We start from the raw sequence: 22,234 nt of genomic DNA, 5'->3' as shown, positions 1-22,234 counted from the left end.
ACAGAGGCAGTACCTATTATTGGAAAAAGTCTTGTTAAACCACTTCTAACTTCAAAATTCAGTTGATAAAATGTCAGAAAGGAAAGCCTTTCAGCAAAAGTAAGGCTGGAGAGTATACTTGGAATCATAGAATCACTGAGATTGGAAAAGACCCTTAAGATCATCAAGTCCAACTGTTAATCTAACACTGCCAAGTCCACCACTAAACCATGACCCAAAGTGCCACATCTGCACATCTTTTAAATACCTCTAGGGATGGGGACTCCACCACCTCTCTGGGCAGCCTGTTCCAATGCTTGACTACTCTTTCCGTGAAGAAATTTTTCCTAATATCTAATCTAAACCTCCCCTGACACAGCTTAAGGCCATTTCCTCTCATCCTATTGCTTGTTACTTGGGAGAAGAGACCAACAGCCACCTCACTACAACCTCCTTTCAGGTAGTTGTAGAGAGCAATGAGGTCTCCCCTCAGCCTCCTCTTCTCTAGGCTAAAAAACCCCAGTTCCCTCAGCTGCTCCTCATAAGACCTGTGCTCCAGACCCTTCACCAGTTTTGATGCCCTTCTCTGGACACGCTCTAGCACCTCAATGTCTTTCCTGTAGTGAGGGGCCCAAAACTGAACACAGTATTCGAGGTGCAGCCTCACCAGTGCTGAGTACAGGGGGACGATCCCTTCCCTGCTCCTGCTGGCCACACTATTTCTGATACAAGCCAGGATGCTGTTGGCCTTCTTGGCCACCTGGGCACACTGCTGGCTCATGTTCAGCTGTCTTTTGGCCAATACCCCCAGGTGCTTTTCTGCTGGGCAGCTTTCCAGTGACTCTTCCCCAAGCCTGTAGTTGTTGTGACCCCAAGCATAGAGTTGTTGTGACCCAAGTGCAGGACCCTTAGCTTTGGATCAGCCTTTCATTTTCCAGCAGTCGACTTGAGCCATTAGTACTTGTAACCATGTGGGCAGCCCATGTTACACGTTGTAGTTCATAAAGAACACAACCTGTTTAAGAAGAATGCTTGTGATGGCATCACCTGTACCACTATTGTGATGCCCTCATGACCTTATGTGTTTTTTAGCTACTCTTTCTACTGGATGGAACGCAACTAGAGGAGGGGATGGGGGTGGCAGTCCTGATGCAGGTATAGCACTAAAATCCATTGGAAGTTGGAGTGTTTGAAATTTGGAAGTTCTATATAAATGCATTTTAGTGTAGGTTATATTTTGTAAAATGCACTAACATCTTTATTTTTAGACTGGAAAAGCAATGACATGACATGTCCTGTATTTCAGAAAATATTCAACATATGTTCCAGATTGAAGCTATATTATAAATTAGAAGCAAGGGTGATAATATAGTTTAGTTACCAAGGAGGCTGCAAAAGTGTCAGGAAATGCTGAGGGAGAGAGTTATATAGGGAGATGATCTTGTGATCTCTGCTGTTTCTTCCAGTTTCCTGAATTAAGCCACTGTGTATTTTGTATAGTTTTGTTGAAAGTAAGCTTTGGTGTAATTTTTGTAAACAATTCTGTATTGGGTTATTTGTAGTGTGGTAACTGGCTAAGGTGTAAACTTGTTTTCAAAGTAAGTTCCTGGAAATATTTTGAAGAAAAAACTTGAAAGGCTAAGAAAAACTCTTGGCAGTCTGTGGGCTACTAACAACAGCTGGAAAGCTTCCTTTTTAGAATTCTTTCAGTAACTGGAATTTGAAAATCTGTATTTCTCCAGTCGTTTTCCTATAATTTGCCCTCTGGGCTGCTTCACCAAGTGTCTATTAAATGCTCTGCAGTCTGTTTTTGTTGAACTCTCTACTTCTGGCTTCTGTGTATGTGTGTGCATGTTTTAACTTCTTTAGGATGGTAATTCAGATGTAAAAGTAGTTGCTTAGTATTAACTGGTTAGCTCTTAAACCAGTAATCCAAAAGTATGGGCCCTTTTATGCTGTGACTTTACTTGGATGTTGGAATTTTCTTAAAAACAGACTAACCAACCCAAAACCACCTCTGCCCCCACCCCCCCAACCTTGATATGTTTGCCTTACAACCTCCACTACCATCTGATAACCAAATCACACCTTGGGTCCAAGTTGCTCTTGTAGATGATCCTGAGATCATAGAGAATTTTTAGGCAAGTTGGTGGTATTTGTCTGGTTAAACAACAGACAGTTATTTTGTTTAATGATGGAAAGTGTTCTTTCAGTATCAATTGTCTAGCAGGAATTAACACACCATAGTTGAGGCATGGCTTATGGATAGAAGTCTGCCTTAGTTTCCATGCTGTGCAGGTTGAGAAACCGAGCAAAGGCAAACTTTGAAACATTTAAGCAACCTCTGACTCTTGTTAATAGCTGTTAGAGTAGCATTCCCTCTACTCATATCAGCTTAGTTTAGGATATGCCTGAGCTATAATATTTGTCTAAAAGCTGAGCTTGAATGGAGTGACATCTCTGCAACCTGGTACTTACTGAACTTAATTGAAAGTACCACAAAAACTTTGTATGTTAATTCTGAAAACAATGAATTTTAATTCCTCTCATCTGTAATAAACAGTGACCTCGAAAGACAGCTTTTGCTTTGTATTTTTTTTTTATGCCAACAGCATGCTGTGCTCACCACAACATGCTTGCAGGAGATTCTCATACACATCCACGTTAAAACAAGAACGTCTGTATCACATTAGAACTTCAGCTCTGATTTTGAGTTAAAGGTGGTATAAATTTGCTGTAGGCAGCATAGGTTTGGCTGTCGATAGGCAAAAAAATAAATGCTCAGCCAGAAGTAAGAACTGATAGTTTTAAGACATTTGATAAATACCATACTGTTGTTTTGTACCTGAAGATGGTGAAAGTTCCAAAGCTTTATTCCTGGTGGCTGGATGCTAATCTACCTTTCTGTGTTAGTGCCACAACCAGTCACATCATAACACAGTCCTTGTTAGAGGGATTAATCTATTAGTCAGTTCTGATTGTAAAGGAGGTTGCAGTTATGTCATATTGGAGGGCGATCTAGTGCTCCACCTACATGAAATGCTGGGTTTTGAGAATAATGTTGCCTTATGCTTCTTAAAGGCCTGTTCCTCAAATGATTTGATTATAACTGACTGGGTTTTTACTTACGTAATGAGACAGTAAACTAAACTGTAAGGTCTTTGAAGTCTGGACTGCATCTTAAAAAATAAATGTTACTTGGGTAACTTTATAGCCAGATCATCTGCCATACTAATGCCTGTTCATATGTGGAGGGTTTGGGTTTTTTTTAATGGAAGTTGTGGTAGTTTGGGTTAAAAAAACCCAACAAACAAAACGGACAAGATGAAGCACGGTCTGGTGATTACAGATCTCTCTTTATACAAGTAAAATTGTTCAATTTTATATTAATTTGTAAGGTGTTCTAGAGGAATTTAATATGCAAAAGTGACTGCTGTTACACTTAACAAGACTGTTGAAGTTTAATTACTTTGTTGCAAAATTAGAAAACGAGCTATTTCATCAGTTATGTTTGGATTGCTGAATGCTGTTCTTTAAATTGCGAAGATTAAATTGGATATTTTCCTGTTTTTCTGTTGTAGGAAAAGTTCGGTGGCAAGACTTTGATCAAGATGCTTATGTTGGCGCTACCATGGTGCGATCTGGTCAGGATCCATATGCCCGCAATAAGTTCAATCAGGTAGAAAGTGACAAACTGCGAATGGACCGAAGCATTCCTGACACTAGGCATGATCAGTAAGTGCCAGCCTGAGCCATGTTTGACTTGGATTAACTTTTTTGTATTTATGGTTTTTGAGCAGCAGGTGGTTTTTCTGAAGTAGGAGCTCTCCAGCTTTCAAAATGACAGGAACAGTAAAACTGTGGTGGTATCTTTAAACAGTGGGTTAAAGAACAATGAATCTTACTCAAGTTTTTCTGGTTCCATTACTTCCATCAGCATATTTTCTATATCCAAAGTGATGCTGCATTTCAGTCTCTTTTTGTTCCTGTTTATCTGATGGCTTTTCTTGGTTTCTACATTTGTAAGTCTCTTTCACTGTGAGGATGATCAAACAGTGAAGCAGGTTGCCCAGAGAGGCGGTGAAGTCCCCAAGCTTAGTGATATTCAAAGCCCAATGCACAGCCTGCTGTAGCTGGCCCTGCTTTGAGCAGGGAGTTTGGACTAAAAGATTTCCAGGGGCCCCTTCCGATCTCAGTTGCTCTGTGATTCTGTTCTAAGTATGTGATGATTGTCAACTCCAGACCTAAAGGAATCCATTTTTGCACACTTTGGTGAACGTAGGACAGAGTTACACTTCAGATACTTAAAAACTTCTGCTATGTTAGGCTGCTGCTGCAGATTCAGGAAATAGTAAACTTCCGAGTAAGGAAAAATATTATTTTCTTGTGGGTAGAGAAGACTTCCATTTAAAAAAGAGTTTGAGTGACTTGCACTAATCTTGTTTAAGCAGAATTGATTAATATTAAAACAACAGTTGCTCATTAGGGCTTCCATAACTTAAAGAAAAATTACAAAAGCAGGTTGAACTTGCTCTTAAAAACCAGGCATGCATAGTCTCAAAGCCTAAAATTAGCCAACTGTGTATAGTTAATTTGCCTAACTAATTCTACAGTTAGGATGAACGTACATTCACAGCTTTGTAGGTAAAGAAGCTGGAGGAGACACCAGAGGGAGAGAGAAAAGGAAGGTGCCTATTTTTTCCTCCATAAAGAGCTTTAATCGGGAATGGCATAGCAAAGGAGATGTGTATAGAAACTCAGACCCTTGCTGTGTCATTTTTAAATCCCTTGTATAATAGCATGGGTTTAGGTTCCTTTAAGCAGATGATAAGTAGATAAGGTAAAGCAAGTCTTGTATAATTTGCCATTAATTGAATGGGAGAGTAGGAAGAATCTGGTGTTTCGCTTGTTGCTGTGAAAGCAGTGAAAAGTACAATGCCCATGGTATTCTGGGGAGTTTAAAATTACTTTTGAATTTTCTTCATCACGTATACTTCTTTCACAAGAAATGCATTCTAACTTTTTAGACCAGGTATTCTTTTTCCACAAGAGCAAAGCTCAGCCACCAACTTCTAGAAGCTTCAATGATTCAGATAGGCTGAATTTAGAATTTTTCTAGATATTTAATAACCTCTGAGGGGGGTCTAACAGGCAAATGCTCTTCCTTGAGAAGAACTTAAATAAGAGAGATGACAGGAGACAAATTATGTTACAGTGGCTATGTTTGTTTTAACTGTCAGTGTTGTCATTATATGCTGACCTGCCTGGGTTTTTTCAATAAATGGAGCTGGAAAAGAAACCTGCAATGGAGAGAGAGTGAGAGAGATGTTTCTGGGGAAAGGCTGTATCTGTGCTGTGATTATTACTTAGACTCTACCATGGAGCAGATTTAAGTGCCCATCAGTCTGTAAATGGTCATCTTTTTAAAGAAAAACAACCAAGCAACCGAAAACAAACAAACAAACAAAAAAACCCAACCAAAACCCAAACTGAAGCAGTCATTCCTGCAAATTGTTCATGATGCTTTCCCTGCCATGTTGCAGTTAATTTTCCTTCTCTTTTGGCAAGGACATTCACTGCAAAATCTGAAAGTCACATGAAATATTTGTTTGGGAAATGTCCAATGGAAAGAGCAAGAGCAATAGCCGTAGGAAGAATAATATGTTACAGATCTGAGCACGTGACACTTGGAAGCACGTTATTTTCAATAAAACTGGAGGCAACTGGGTTAAGATTAAGACCTCTTATGGAACTGCTACAATCTTTTTCTTTAAAAAAGAAACCTGGTTGAGGAAATACTTGTTTCTGCTTAAGCAACTTTTTATTAAGTGTATTGATGCGCCTAAAAGGCTGTTTGATTCTAAAATAACTACATAATAATACTGTTTAATTGCTGAAAACGTCCAAGCTGTTTAGAAGCAGTTTATCAGGATTCTACATTAGATATGTAAGTGTGTGTGTAATTATGCATCTTTTTTTATACTACATTGTTTAGTCTATTCTGCATTGGACAAAATTTTACTAGCATCAGGTTAAGACCAAAGTTTTCTACTTGCTTTTTGTAAAAGCCTGCCAGCAGTACTAGAAAATACTTTGGTTCGCCTGTTTAAGCTGCTTGCCTTTATTTTAAACAAAAGGGAGAAGTGAGAAACAGGTGGATATAACATAAGAAAGGAAGCAGAGAAAGGAGGGAGGTCTGAGCAGGACTGCAGATTTGCACTCCAGCTGATACTCACAACTGCCACTTCCAACAGCTCTGAGAACCCTCTGGGTTTCTTTCTGTTGCAGTCTGTTTATGATGTGTAACTGAGAGCTATCCCTGTCATGGTAGGTTTTGGATATCCAGAAAGTGTGTCACAGTTGTAATATGAAACTTCCAGACCTGTCCTTCTGTCAGTATAAAATAGTCTCCCAAGTGGGGTGAAGAGTGAACTACTCCATGGTTTTTGTGGACCAATGTCCATCACACTTACTTTGGACCAGTGGTTTCTGATCATGTCTCTTACCTGATGTGGTGGCATGATTCTTGAGCATTACTGGTAAGTACTTTAGCCGGACTAAACCGTGCTTTCTTTCTCATTTGGCAACTATTAGAAGATTCTGACCTCACCCTCAAGTTTTATTCTTAAGTAGAGAAGAAACACTTTCCTGTCTCTTCGGTACCCAGATATCTGTTGAGGTGAATGTTATTCTTGCACTGGTTAAAGTGGATATTTCTGTCAAAAAATAGTTTCAACAAACCATGGAGGTTTCAGAAAACTTGTTAATGGTATGAACTAGTCCAGTGACTCAAATTTCTGGGGGAAAGAATGTACTTTTGTTTTAACTGATTTTAATGACCTATGCTAAGCATTGAAGGTCTAGATTGAAGTTTTCAGTTCAAGTTCTATTTTATCCAAATGTATTTTCTCATCCTGCATGTAAAATTAAGTGCAGTAACTTGAGGAAAGAAAGTCTAATCTCTGTGCCAAAAGTGATGACATTGTTTCTTTGGCTTGAGTTTTAACTGTGGTGCTATTGACACAGCAGAATAGGAGGAGGACTGCTACTGAGTCAGTTAAAGCAGGGGGTTTTGAAGAGCTGAGAGCAGAAATACTCAGTGAAACATTCCTCCAGTTTTATTTGGAAATCTAAAAATCTCAATTTCTCCCTCAGAAATATGCAGTAGTGCTCTTCTCTTCAGGTTTCTTAAAATTGAGAGGCTTCATTGCCTTGAGTAATTCCACCTTAAGATGTGCTCTGGCTCAAGCACTGTCTTCTGCAAAGATATCAGTATAAGTTTAAATTGACTTGTTTAATTATTCTAATGCAAGTGCTTCATGTGATAACTGCATGCACAGTAGGCTTGTCCTCTGTGGGCAATTTGAAAGTTAGCAGAAAAAAGATTATCTTTTTGGGCACTTAGGCTTTGGTGTATAATATCTGGGTGTCTCGTAGCTGTCTAGATGAATTGCCAGAAGCTCACAATAGAGAAGGTCTTAATTCTTTACTTTCCAGGAATGCATACAAATTTGTTATCTATTGCTTCAACGCTGGGCACTAGTGATGAAGCCATCTTGTACGCCCACCCTTTGAGAAGCAAAACTAGATAAGGCCTTGCTAATCTGACACAGCAATTTTAGGGTTGGCATGGGCTTTTTTTTCTTCAGAGTGAGTGGGATCACCACAACACAATAACGTTTTGTTCCACGGCAAGCACTAACATGTGTGACATTATGGGTGCGTTGTATCAAAAACACTGCAGGTCCTTGGGATTTTTGTAGGGTGGGCAAGGGCAAGAAGCGCATTGCTGCTTGCTCTCTGATTCCAAGATGTTGAAGGTTGCGTGGTTTATGATCTATGTCACAGGTGTTTAATGAGGTGTGCAGTGGCATTTTATATAGGCAGAGGCCTAGTTTTAGAAGTTTAGGCAGCAATATGCAACTTGCCTCTCTTCCCTTAAAAGCTAGTTTGATTAATACTGCACAGAGCACAGAATTACTTGCTGAATTTGCTACAGGCGTATGCTAGCTGGTTTTATCCCCTCTGAAGACAATTAGGCCTGTTTAAAACTCTACCCCTAATATTAAGTAAAGGATATGTGAAGAAATACATCACTTGTGTATGTTACTGCATGAATGGGGATCAGCATCGTGACCTCTCAGACTGTAATGCTTTCAGCATAAACTTGATATACAGTGTTTTCTAGTACTGTTAGTGTCTAATACAATGACAGTAGTGTCTTTTTTTAGGTTTATTATCAGTAGATTTAAACAGCTTAACTTTATGTAGTCCTGCAGGAAGTATCTTGGGATTTGCCTCTTTTTGCTTATTATATTAATTTCAGGCTACTAGAGATGATGAAAAATGAATTGACATAGATGGAAGATAATGATATCGTTATGGTTTGCAAGGATGTGGTTCTGTGTTAAGTTGGCTCAATGTTGTCACAGCTAGCTTTGTTTTTCAAATTCTGAATGTTACAATCCTTAAAAGCAGTTTTCTCTTCTTCTGAGAAGTTGTATTTGTGAGCAAGACCAGGATGCCACAGTAGCTTTAAAAATAAAGACAGAAGTAGACACATGCCATTCTGAAGAGGAGACATACGGTAGCTTGTGAACCTGTGCATTTTCATTGAAAACATGCTCATTTGCTTAGATTTATTGAATGCTTTTAAAGTAAAATAAGTGCTCAGGTTTCATACTCAGTTGCATGAAAGGTATTTACGACATACTGCAGTGATGATAGTCCGGTGACTTTTCTGAACCTGCCTATATCTGACGCTGACTTCTTAGTATGTTGTGTACTAAGACAACTACCAAAAGTGGTGGGAGTTGATTATAATCTCACCTGAAAAAAAGGTATTTCATTCTTCCTAGGTAGATGTTGTTTGTACATGAGTTTAATAGATAACTGCTTCACAATGAAGGCTGTCTGCTAAGCCTGGGCTGTAAATATTATGTTCAAATGACAGGGTATTATGTCTTTCAGGTGTCAACGGAAACAATGGCGGATAGATTTGCCAGCCACTAGTGTGGTGATCACCTTTCATAATGAAGCAAGATCTGCTTTGCTTCGAACTGTCGTCAGGTATACCTAAGAGAGACTTTGATTTGTCCCTAAAGGCCATTCATTTGTGTCAGATAATGGTTTATGATAAGGAAGAGAAGTAACAATCCGTTACGCTTTTTCTGAACCATTTGCAGAGGGAAAGATGAGTCTTAATTTCATTGATGCCTCCAGTTCTTATGTTCTGAAATAGCGATGTTAAACAAAATTGCTCCCCTTAACTACAAGTGCATGGAAGTGTGCAACCAATTATCAGATGATGTGTGGAGGTTGGCTGTGTAACTAGTTTCAAGAAAAAATTGGGGAAGATGGATTCTCAGGGGATATTTGACCTAAAGATATCTGCAAAACTTCAATGTTACACGTTGTCTAATGCACTGATTTCTGGAAGGTGGCGTTTGGGGGGGGGAACAATTCTACATGTGCCTCCCTTCACAAACACTTTCCATAAGAATAAGCCAATAGCTGTTGTTGAAGATAGCATCCTGGGCTAGGTTCTGCTGTGGCTTGAAGTAACTGCTTTTATGACATTGTTATGGAAAATTAAGACTGCTTAGTATTTAATGCTTTTTTTTAATTACTATTTTTGTCTGTTTCAGTGTCCTTAAAAAAAGCCCATCACATCTTATTAAGGAAATCATACTGGTGGATGACTACAGTAACGATTGTAAGTACTTTTACAGGGTCCTAACTTTATTTTGTTTATTCTGGTAACACTTTCTGTAAATGCTAGTAGGTGACTCGCTTGAGAATAGGTCACATGAATAGGAGTTCTCAGAGACTGATCCAAACCCAAGTCTTAATTCTTTTGTATGTGTCATTGTGGAAATTTGAAGAGTTCTGATAAGTACTTCAGGTATATTTTATTACTTCCTGCTAACTGAAGGAGTAGAGTGTATAGTTGAAAACAGCCTTTACATAGCTTGTTATCTGATGTAAAAATAAAACCCATAATGCTTGCACCAAGTGTTTTTGTAGCACTGCTTTAAATGAATGCTGTTCTCCATCAATCTCTTGGAAAAATTCTTACTGAATCTAAAATAAGTCAAGGTTTTATAAGTACTAGGGTATCGCAATACAAACTTAAACAATTGGCATGGACCTCCAAGTAACATTTGTTCAAGGAAGTTAATGTCTACACTTGCATTGCTAGTTTATAGCTAGTTTAAGATAGGTTTAAGCCTTAATGTTGGTTAAAAAGTGAGCTTTCTTATATGCAAAGAAAACAGTTAATCCTCAAAAATAGTTTAATCCTATAAAAGATTTTTTTTTCCTTATGCAGTGTAGAAGCTGTTTAAAGTAAGCAAAGAGAATATTATTAAATAAAAATACTTCAGGAGTCTAAAATTAAATGAGCTTTAAATAACATAATGAGGGTAGTAATTTCTTAGCCTGGTAACTTTTCTTTATTTCTGGTGGGACAAGTAGGCATTTTTTAAGCATGTATCTTATATTTAACTGTTATGACCATAAACACTTTCCACTACAAAGCTTTTGTTTTTCTTTGAAGACAGCCACTCTTATGATATACAGTGTTGGGTATCAAACTGGTTCTCATCACCTGATTTTTTTTTTAATTATTTTATTTTTTGAAGCTGAGGATGGTGCCCTCTTGGGAAAAATTGAAAAAGTGCGGGTTCTTCGAAATGATCGTCGAGAAGGTAGGCTTAATCTGCGGGAAGGCAGATACAAATTCCACTGTGCTGTCTTACCTGTTAGTCTTCATCAAGTCTTTTAAACTAACATTCTGCTATACATTCCATATCGAAGGGGGGATTTTCACTTTATAAATCAACTTTCTAGTGGAAGAAATAAAAACAAATGCAATTGTGCAAGTAAAAACAGTAATTCTGATAAATTCCGTATTGTTGTGTGTGCAATTGCCCATTGTTGGCTTTCATAGTGAAAGCTGACTTGAGAAATTGCCTTTCACCCTCAACCTCTCCTTTCTTTTACTATACTGAATCCTGAGTTAAGCTGCTCCCATTGTACGGAAGGTCTCACTGTAAACTGTATGAATATTTGAAATGATCCAGCTTAAAAATAGCCCTCTTTTTTGCTGGTTCCCTTACTAGACATCATTTTAAGGATCCAGTTGATGGACAGCCTGGCAAACAGTTTGTTTGGCAGACTTGAGAGGATTTGAGCAGCCAGGAGGGCTGGGACCACATATGCCAGTTTTGCTGAAGCCAGTGTGCTATGTAACAAACTTGTCTTACTTTTTTGTTTTCTTTGTTGCTTTGTAAATTATGGTCTTTATCACTGAGCCCTTCAGGCAGCAGCTTCCTGGCTATGGATCTTAAAGTATTAGATATAGGCAACTGTTATGCTACAGCTGTTTGAAATAATAACTGAGAGTTGACAGTTGAAATAGCTGACTGAGTTAGCAGATATGTGCTTGTTTATTATAAGCACTCTATCTTCTAGGCTGCCAGCCTCGCCTGGAGAGCAGCTAGAACCATTAGATTGTCAGAAACTGGAAATTACATGTGCAAAACCTGTGTTGTCCCATAACTACAGTTATTGCAAACCGGTGGATTCTTAGTGTTTCAATGTTTTGTTTGGAATATACTTGTGAATAAAGGCTTGTTAGGAAAGCAGGCCTTCTGTGACTTGCCATGGTTGCAGGATTCTGAGTAAGTTAATGTCATTTTTCTGATCAGTACAGCACTTAAAGATGGAGATAATAGTAATGGAAAAAATGGCATGAAGTAACATCTTTTTGATGTTTATTTTTTAGTAATTATGAATATTAACTGTGTACTGCATATACAGATTCTTACTTAAACATATGCGTCTGTATATCTGAAAATGAAATACGATTTGACAAATCTTTTATTATGTCAGAAAAGAACAACTATTTTCAGATTGAAGGCATGGTACTAGTTTACTTGATATTTTTGTGAGATTAAGATTAAACTGTTACCCATGGGATCTACTGTAGTGTTCATAAAGTTTTGCCTAGGCATCCATATGTGCAACCAGGTGATAATTTTTTAAATTAAAATACTGTAAGAGTTCATTTGATTGCTGGCTGCTATGTTTGAGTTTGATACTCTGCTTTTCATTTTCAAGTGTAGACTGATACTGATATCTCAGGCACATACAAATTAAAAATTAAGAGAATCAGTAAAATCAACCAGTGTGCAGGATGCTAAGAGTAACACATTAGTATGAACAACAGAGAAAAACAGTGTGTGTTAAAACAAAAATTAAAATAAAGGGATAGTGTTTGTGGAGGGGATGACATTGACTGCCTCGCTTTCAGAAATAAGTGATAGTAGCTATTAGCCTCATCTGTAAGACCGGAGTTTGTTATGAGAACAGATATGTTTCAGAGGGCATGGTATTCTACAGAATAAATGTTCAAGGGAACCTTCTAGACTCTTTCTGTTGTAAGGCTGAATGTGATTGTAGAGGACTCAATGACCCAAGCAAGTTTTTTGGCCCTAAATCTGAAATTAGAAATGCAACTGTGTGTTTTCTATGGAAGTAGGGCGAGACAGTAGGTTCTTTAAGAAAGTAAGTTAGAAATAGTAAGCTCTGGAAGAAGGAATTGCAAAAGTAAAAGAAACATAGCTGGAGTGCTTGAGGAATGGTTTGATGTAGAAAAACTGAACGGAACAGGTTCAAAGGTTGGAATTAGGGAGACAGCATAAAAAGCAATGAGGTACAGTTAGCTGCCAATGGGCAACAGATAAGGTGTAGAAATTACTGTGGGAAAGCATCAGCATAGCACATACCTACAATGGTGAAGTGCTCACGTTTGCAGTAAGAGGCAGTACAAGGATCTTGATGAGGCTATTGCTGAATGTTGGACAGAGCAAACAAGCTTTTCCTCTTAAGCCTCTTGTATTCTGTTTGGCAGAGTCATATTTTGCAGGTTTATTTTGTAAAGGGGATGGAAAGAAGTGGGGTTGACTCTTTTACAGTGTTTCAGTTGGGGAAGGGGGAAAGGCAGAACAGATTTGGTGGGAAACAATGTAGAAAGAAAAAGGAAAAAAAGTAACTACTTGGCTTTGATCTTGAGTGACATTGAAATCAATTAATTTTGAATAGTAATAGGGAAAAGTAGGGGGGAATTTGCAAAGGAATGAGAGGAAGCTTGCTATTTTTCTGTATTGAAGTACATCATGGGATGTTCTAGGGTATGTGTGTACATATAGCAAGGGACTTTAAGGAATGGTGAGATCATCCAATGAACAAATACTAAAAGAGAAGGAATGAAGGAAAGGAACAGGGAAAATCAGTGAGGGGATCTGTGTAATTGAGTTATAGAGAAGAACCTTTACCATAGGTTTCTTCCTAAAGAAATCTTTTCAAGATAATATTTAAAAAAAAAAAAAAAAAAAAACAAACCCCAAACTACAAAACAAGAGAAGTGCAAGAAACACAGGGGAAAAGCAGTTGAAAGGGGTGGGAGGAAGGCTCTCGGATATGAAATAGTGAAGCATGGTTATTTCTGGAAGAAGTTGATAGAAGAATGGACAGACTGCGGTGAGAACTAAGATGGGGGAGGCAAAAAGGTGGGGAGGATAAGCTGATGATGGTGCTTTCCTCAGTTCTATTGTAGAACTGTTGGAAAGGTGTTTGCTTTCAGGCCCTATCTTGAGTAATATTTATCAGTATAAGTACTACTTACTGTAATGCAGACCCAGCTGTACTTGTGTATCACTTTTCAAAAAAAGTACTTTAATTCTTCTACCTAAATCAGATTGAAATCTGTAGACTATTGTGCACTAGGTTGGAAGCTTGCAGGCTATTTGTTATGAAGTCATTTCACTGAATTGTTAACTAGTATCTCATTTTGATAATGGAACTTGTGTGTTTGCCCTGTCCGAGTTATTTAATTAATGACTTGGAATACAATAGTTTCTCACTACTGTTGATTGTTTTCCTCACTAAGTACTTTAAGCTTTTTATCTTTACTTCGCAGGGCTGATGCGCTCCCGTGTCAGAGGTGCAGATGCAGCACAAGCAAAAGTACTGACCTTCCTGGATAGTCACTGTGAATGCAATGAACACTGGCTGGAACCACTTTTGGAAAGAGTAACTGAGGTTAGTAAAGAGTTCTTCTAAAGTAATTTCCTGAAGGAGTAGCTTTAAAATTTTAAAGCCATCTGGTTTATACTACATTAATTTTATGCATTTTCTAAGGAAGCTTTTCCTCTGAAGTGAGGTGATGAAGATGATCAGAGTGTTCTGTGATTAAAACCCACTTTTTGTTCATTTAATCTGTGAACACAGGAACATAAAATGTGAATATTTATTATTATCTTTACAAGCAATTCAAATATATGCTTCTTTGGTTCTTTAGGGACCTTCTCAGTAAGTGGTGAAAATCTTTAGAGCAAAATATAGTTCTCCTCACTCAATATCCTCTCAATGTAATTCAGTTTACCTGAGTATTTATGCCTCATTAAGATTCAGTGTGATAATAGGAGAGAGGTTGAGGTGTGAAACCAAAATTCTCATGGAAATTAGCAAGGCCTGTGGGCTCTCAGCTTCTATGAAAATGATGCTTGGTCTGTGTCCCGGAAAAGCAATTGAGAGGATTGAGAGTGAAAGTATGCTGTTTTCTCCAGGGGTTGGTTATACTTGTTGACTTGCTCTGGAGGAACTCAGTTGAAGTGGAAAGTGAATCAAGTGTGATCCCAAAAAGCACTGGGGAACACTCAAGACAACAGGGTTTTTCTTCTTTCTTAATTGCATTCCCTTTCTGGTAAACTCTGCTTCCTGGAAAGGCTTTCTTTCAAAATGCTCCTGGTCAAAATGGTTTTGCTAAGCTACTCTTTTCTTGTTAATGCCCAGTTCCTTGCTTATTTTCCCTACGCTTCCCTTTGCATTTCCCCCCAAAAAGGGAGGGGGGGGGGAAAAAAGGCAAGTAAAACCCATATACTCGATATGCCAATGGAGAAGCTATCAACTGATGGCTCGTTTTCCTTATTCTGTTTGGTTCTATGATGCTTTACTGTGTGTTCCAGAAATACTGTAAGTTGCCTAAGACATATCATCAGTTAAAATCCTATTTTGGAGTCGAAATAACTTTAATCAGCTCAAATCCTGGACACTATTAAAGTACCTAGAGCCTACAAAGCCCTTGAGCGTGAGTAACATAGCACTTCCTTCTATTTTTGTGCTCGTGTAAAGTGTTGCAGCTTCAGAAGGGTTGGGGGAATTTCTTTATAGTAATTAACTAGGAAAATAAACTTGAAGGCATTAAATGTATCTCAGACGGAAGTGGAGAATGCTTGCAGCTAAAGCACTAATGGATTCTAGGATATGAGAACTGTTTTCAAGTCTTTGTGTAAATGGTTTGAAGCATCTACCTGTTCAAGAAGTCAGAAGACAAATGGTAGTTTTGGTCAGCAAAACCCTGCTTTTAGTAAGACAGCTATTTTGCCATTTATCCTCTTTCTTTATGACTTTTCAGGGTATACTCATTTTGCTTTCTGAAACTGATATGGGATATGAAAAAGTGTTAACCTTTTCATCATAATAGAATGTAAAACTTCTTACTAAATTGTTGACAGTTTTGTGAAGATCCAATATTACATGTGGTGTACTTGGTGGGAGAAACTGGTGCATATTTTGCTTTGTGCAGCAGCCACTTTTTAGCAGCACATATATTACTAGATCCTTCAAAACTTACTCCTCACAATTGTCACTGTGATACACACTAATCATGTGTGCCATTGAATACTTTTCAGCTGTATAAATACAATTTTCCATTCTTAAAAGCTTGATGTACTGTTAAATAAATAACTGGTGTGGAATTCCAGTTTCCTTTCACAGGGGAAGATTCCCAAGCAACAAGTCTGGGGACTGATAAAGCAGCTTCTAAACTTTCTGCTTGTTCAAATAAGTAAGGCAAGGATAGTGTCTACATAGAGTATATGATAGTTCTTTGTTATTTTAAATGGATTGATTTTGCTCACAGTGTAGATGGTATGTCACTTAATGTCAATTGGCAGCATTTTCTTGATAGTCTCAGTGACAAGAAGCTGAACAGATCTGAATTCAGTCCTGCTCTGGCCTCAAAGCTGACATTTTTCAGGTCAGGGCTACTATACATTAATACAGCATTTTCTGATGTGCTGCTGCATCTATTCTATAGGTGGTAGAAAGAGTGGGCTTTTTCTTCTTTCTTTTTGTTCCAGAATTGCCTGCTTGGCATTTAATTCTGTCAGAGTTTGGGGGATTAGTTGTGTGTGTTACAATATAAAAATTTATAGCTTCCAACAAACAGTCTGAATTGAATAATTTCTACAGTACTCTATCTGATGTGCTGTAACCGCTTTAGAAAGCTGTGTCTTTGACCTCTTGCTTGTGTTAGGAGCACCTGAGGCATCAAGCTCTCTTCTTCAGTTGAAGGATGATCCATCCCCCAGTTTTTTTCCTTTGAGATGGTTTCCTGGTTAGAGTATCTTTGTCTATTGAGCAGGCTTGCTTAGCATTCCTAGAGGGGTCTGACACTGCTAGGGATTTTTCTTCAGCAATTTGAGCAAAGGCTTAAAGCAGAAGCAGCATACATACAAGGTGAATATTTTAGAGTTCAGAACATGCAGATACTTGTGTAACCTGGAGCTGGTATATCTTCTCCTTCTTTGCTTCGTCTTGGAGAATGGTTTTCTGCCTCTTTCCCTAAGGCTACCTTTTATGTCCTCTAGATTTTTTGTGTATGTGTGTTGAAATGAGGAGACAGTGGAGGTTAACCCTTTGATTCCCCCAAAATATCAACATAGTAATAAGTATAGACAATCTTGAAAACATTGGCAACTACTAGTTATTTCATGAACACTTGTCTACTTGGCTTTTTCCATTTCCGATTTCTAATAATTTTGTTCTATTCTTGTAGTACATCAGTTATGTGAGAAAAATAAGAATTGAAAGATTCTGGTGCAGAACTGAACTAATCTGTTTTCATAGCATAGCTGTAAATCCTACATCCCTTTTAGGAAGGTGTTTTTAAACAAAGGTGATCTTAAAAGGAAGAAAGAACTAAGATTAAGAAATGAGATGTGTATTCCTTTTTCATATGTATGTGTCAGATTTTTGTGACCTTGAATGAGTCAACTTTAAACTGGCACAATGCTGAAGAGAAAATACTTATTTTCTCTCAAGAGTGTTGTGAAGCTTAATCTTTGAAGTGTCTTGAGATTTTTTTTTTGGGGGGGGGGAAGCAATTTACGCAGAATCTTGAGGATAATTTCTGATGGTTTATGAGACTAATATATAATAGTCTAACTCTCTAGAGCGTACATAACCTCCTTATGAAATATTAAAATGAAATAGACTGGTACAAATTTCCAGCCACTAAAGACTTGCAGTTCACAGGCTATTTCTTTTCATTACCCTCACCAAGAAGCACATGGTTTTCCAATTGTGTGTTCCATTATAAGTTACCATGTCAACCCTTCAGAATGAAACAGGAGATTACAAAAAGAGGAGTTCCTTTTTGATCATGTTTTTTTGTTTCTAGAATGCACATCAGATTTCTACTTTAATCATGCTACGGATAAATAACTATCTTCCTTTAGGATAATTTAAAGGGAGCAGCTGCTTTTTAGTGTTTTAAGTGAATGTACTCTCTGTACTTTGGAGACCCAAAAGCTCTTTTTAGCAGTCTCTGCATTAACAAATTTGTAGTGCCCTGAAAAGCATCACCTTAAGAATGTGCAAGTCTTGTCTGCTTTGCTGCTGAGCAAATCTGTAATTTCAGATCATGGAAGGAGCAGCATGTTTCCAAGCCAACAAAGTGGGGGTTGTACATCAAACTGAATGGTTGTAACCTGGCTATTTGTCTGAGAAACAACTGCAAGGTGTTTAAATAATGTCAGGAGTAGCAAGAGGTGTTAGTATGGTGTTGCTGATATTGATGGAACTAATCAGGCAGTAAAAGCCTGAGGAAATCCCAAATGCATAGAGACAACGTGCTGCCTGCTTACCCAGCACAGTGGAGTGGGGATAAGTTGAAGCTTATAGAAGCTCACTGAAGCTCTGCCTGATGTGACACCTGAAGCTTGGGCAACTTTTACCACCAGGTTCAACTGAGCAGAATAGAACCACTTGAGAAAATGCAAATTGTTGTCAGAAAAGGTTTTTAGAGATGGGCATAGATGTTGGTCTCTCTTTCCCAAGTAACAAACAATAGGATGAGAGGAAGTGGCCTCAATTTTTGCCAGGGGAGGTTTAGATTAGATATTAGGAAAAACTTCTTCACTGAAAGGGTAGTCAAGCACTGGAACAGGCTGTCCAGGGAAGTGGTTGAGTCCCCATCCCTGGAGGTAATTAAAAGATGTGTAGATGCGGTGCTTAGGAACATGGTTTAGTGGTGGATTTGGCAGCGTTAAGTTTATGGTTGGACTCGATCTTAAAGATCTTTTCCAACCTAAATGATTCTATGATTCTGTTCTATCAGCTGTCTCAATTTCAGCTAAGGAAAGAAGGAGAAAGAGAGGACAGGTGTTTGCATTTCTGTATTTCATGCTGATGGGTGTATAGTGAGTAACTTGATAGGCTGGGTATCTTCTGTATCATCAGTCTTTAATAAAGGAGTTTTCTAATTCTATCACTGTATATAGAATGCCTCAAATAAGGTCATGGGTGCACCTCAAGTGCTTTAGTGGTGTAGGAGAGCAGACAAACGCAAGTAGTGTTTTGCAGTTAAGGTGCAGTAAATCATAACTGCCTCCCAAGTACAACACCGTTAGCAAAACCATAAGCTTGCCATTACAAGCATGGACTTGGGGCTACAGGCTAACAGAAATAAGAGCTAAAGATGTGGCTGATGGTGGAACAGGACAGGTTGGCCTTTTTTTTTGTCTGTGTTTCTAGTTTGCTTTAGACTAAGCTAATTAATACTTAGTAGCAGACCTGATTAGCTGTTACATTAGATCTGTCCTAAAGGCAGATGTTTGGCCCAGGTGGTATAGCTGCAGTGATACTTAAAAGGAATGTAGAAATCAGTAATGAGTCTTCACCTTTTAGCTTACTCTTCAGTTTTTAGCTGAAGACACAGCTTCAGTTCTCCTTTTGGCTGATACAGAAGTTAGTGACCTTTTGCTCACTCAGGTAGAACGATCTAGTAAATGCCAACTATGTAATTTGGGCTTATTAAAATCAGCACAGATTGAATAGTTAAGATTCAATAAATGAAAATGGGTGTTTAATGTCCTCATTGGACCTACCAAAGCATTTGACTACAAGAGTTGCTTTTAAGTCTCGTTATGAGCTCTAACTATTCTCATACTAGTTTGGTTCCGATCTGTTCTGTATAATACTGATTAGCAAGGGGGGATGCATTGCTGAACTGCTGTTTAGAATACACGTATTGTTGTTTGAAGACATACTTATGACATAAATTCTTAAAATGGAGATGTTTAGGTTGGTATTTTTTAAACCATGAGAACCATTTCTCTAACAGAATTACCAAAATATCTCCTGTTTATTCAAAACACTGTTTATATTCAGATCTGGTGATACACTGTTCTGAAGTTATCTGTGCTCTCTGAATGATGCTAAATTGTGTGCTGAACTCCTCAAGCAAAGTATTTGATCAAACTACCATAGATGTTATGTTTCAGTGTGTAAATGTAACTGGGTTGCTTGGGTTCGGGGTTTTTTGTTTGTTTTGGTTTGTGTGTATGTGTGTGTTGTTGGTTTTGGGGTTGGTTTTGTTTTCCTTCCCCAAGAAGTACTTCATGGAGACAAACTGGCTTAACCATGATATTGCATTTCTGATATCTTGTGATCCTATTGTGATCCTATTGGATCCTATTTCTGATGTCTTGTGATCCTATTGGATGATGCATGTGGAGTTGTTGGAAAGATTTTTGTTTTTTCTTAAAAACTATTTTGACAAACACATCAGCTAAGGTAATTAACATTACTCAGAGTAGTATATGAGACCATGGTTGGACAGAGGAATGTGGTATCTGCACCACTGGAATCTTGGCTGCTGGAGATTAATAGTGTTCATTAGTCTGAGGTGTTTTTAGGTTCTCTTTCCTGTCTAAGTATCTGATTGTGAAGTGTGATTCTTCTAGTGTAAAATGGGTTAGCATTAACCTAAGACTTTCCTGATTGCAGAAAGGCCTAAGGGTTCCGTAGAGGTTGGAGTAATAAGACTGTAGTACACTGTGTGGCTAGAGATTTGCTGTGGGAAATACCAATTGCCTGGATGCTTCTTTTCTTTGAGCCAGTTTTAAAAGTAAGAATGGAAGTCCCGTTTGCTTGACTGCCTTTAGAACTACAAGTTTGCTGCCTCCTTCAAGAGCAAGTCAGAAGAGGGGGTTTACCTGAATATAAGTAGCCTAGAATAGAAAGAAGATTCCCAGCTGTATAGTGTGGTTTCTGCTTTCTGAAGCAGTGCTGAGCAATGCTGTTCACAGGACTGGCTATTCAGAGCCATAAGTTGAAATAGGGGGAGAGCTGGGGGAGACATGCTAATGAAAACCTGCTGAACTGTTCAACATCTCATCCTGCCTGAATCTTTATATATTGATTTAATATTTCAATATTACTTTCTAATATTTATTTTAGGACAAGACCAGAGTTGTGTCTCCTATTATTGATGTAATTAATATGGACAACTTCCAGTACGTGGGGGCGTCAGCTGATTTAAAAGGCGGTATGTACCTGTACTGGAATACAAATTAAAAAAAAGCATCAAGAATCAAAGCTCATAATCACTGCAGTTGTAGAATGGGCAGTTAACATACTATTCTCCTCTTTCATATATCTAGTTTAAGTTCTATAGGTCAGTTGTTTCTACGCTTGGATTTTAATTGGCTTTATTGTCTTCTGCTTTAAAACAGTTCGTTTTTATTATACTAATTCCTATAAGTTTATGCTGCAATGTGCAGTACTCCAATGTTTGTAGGATTGTGTGAATGTGTCAGAAGCAGCTTATGGCCAGAGCTTATGATTCTCTTTTTAGATAAGATAGGCTTTAATTGCCCTCTAGCTTAGAAGCCCATCAGCAATGCAGTGCCTATGAGGTTTTTTCAAGATGCTGATTTGCTTAAAAAATTAAACTCTTCTGAATAAGCAGAAAGCTTTGGAATGTGTTTAAAAAATAAATGTTTCTGTTACCATGGTCTTTAATTGTGAAGAGAGTAACATGTGACCTTCAAAATTTCTAGTGTTTATACCTTTGCAGTTACAAAATTTCCTTTTAAATTGAGTTTACAAATACTACAGTTTCCCTATGTCTGGCTAATGTGAACTGTTGGCAGTAAATAGTAAAAAGACTTGTGAACCACTCAAAACATATATAAAAAAAAAAAAAATCCCCCCCTCTCCTTTTCCAAAGTGGGGAGGGCAACCATATACTAAATTCCTTACTCATTACAAGTTTTCAAAACTTTCTTCACTGTAAGCAAGAATCTGGCATTTAAAATAGTGGTTCTCTGCCCCCTTTCCCCCCACTTTTTTTTTTAAAGTAATTGTTCCCACAACCCTGGAAACTGAACTGTCTGCACAAAGATATAAGATAAGCCACAATATAGAAATTACGCAGTGCTGTTCTCACAGTGTTTCAGCATTTTCTGAATGGACTTTGAGTAAGGAAGGAAAAAACAATTTCAAGCCTGTTCTGTCAGTTACTAGTTTTGAACTGGCCACCAAGTGTTGTTCCAGTAAATTAAAATAAAAGCAGTATTTGCATAGTGTCACACGTGCTTCAATCTCCAGTCAGTGATCTGGAGGTGAGAGGTTCTATATCCTTTTAATTAATGGTCTGAAATAACACAGTGCATGTATTCACAGTGCGCTAATGTATAGTTCTGTGCTATTATCTGTGTGCCAGCTTTATTAAAACCTTAAGGCTTTTACCCAATCTATTCATTATGCCTTGAGTATGGAAATCTCTATACCATTATGTGGCTTTTATTGTTGTCTGCAGTAGGAGGAGGAATTCTTTCATTGAAACCTTCGATTGGTTCCTGTGGGGTTCATGCTCTTTAATTCTTCCCAAGTGAAGTGGGAGAAGATTGAGAGATCATTTCACTTGTTACTGCTTTTCATGCCTCATCTTTGGAACTATGTTTCCCTATTTTCTCCCCCTATACACAATAGAATAGATTCTTTAAAGTGCATGGAGCTTCTGGACTGAGGAGTGAGAAGCTGTCTTTTTTTTTAATGTTAACAATAGAAATTTTGCACATACCAGTGTTTAAAGCTATTTGGGGGTCTGTTGAAATGT

At 38.0% G+C, this 22,234-nt stretch overlaps 1 protein-coding gene across 2 annotated transcripts in view; it reads left to right on the top strand.

Annotated features, from left to right (window-relative positions):
* GALNT2 (polypeptide N-acetylgalactosaminyltransferase 2) overlaps positions 1–22,234 on the top strand; it is a 100,159-nt gene that overhangs the window by 58,467 nt on the left and 19,458 nt on the right. For both annotated transcript variants that reach the window (XM_075708396.1, XM_075708395.1), the window contains exons 3-8: positions 3,561–3,714; positions 8,950–9,048; positions 9,627–9,694; positions 10,623–10,688; positions 13,964–14,085; positions 20,572–20,659. In XM_075708396.1, coding sequence (XP_075564511.1) covers positions 3,561–3,714; positions 8,950–9,048; positions 9,627–9,694; positions 10,623–10,688; positions 13,964–14,085; positions 20,572–20,659 — 597 coding nt within the window. The remainder of the gene's footprint in view (positions 1–3,560; positions 3,715–8,949; positions 9,049–9,626; positions 9,695–10,622; positions 10,689–13,963; positions 14,086–20,571; positions 20,660–22,234) is intronic.

The sequence above is a fragment of the Pelecanus crispus genome, chromosome 3 (genome assembly GCF_030463565.1).
Source record: "Pelecanus crispus isolate bPelCri1 chromosome 3, bPelCri1.pri, whole genome shotgun sequence".
Taxonomy (NCBI): domain Eukaryota; kingdom Metazoa; phylum Chordata; class Aves; order Pelecaniformes; family Pelecanidae; genus Pelecanus; species Pelecanus crispus.
The sequence above is the reverse complement of the archived record's forward strand: the minus strand, read 5'-3'. Positions and strand labels throughout refer to the sequence as shown.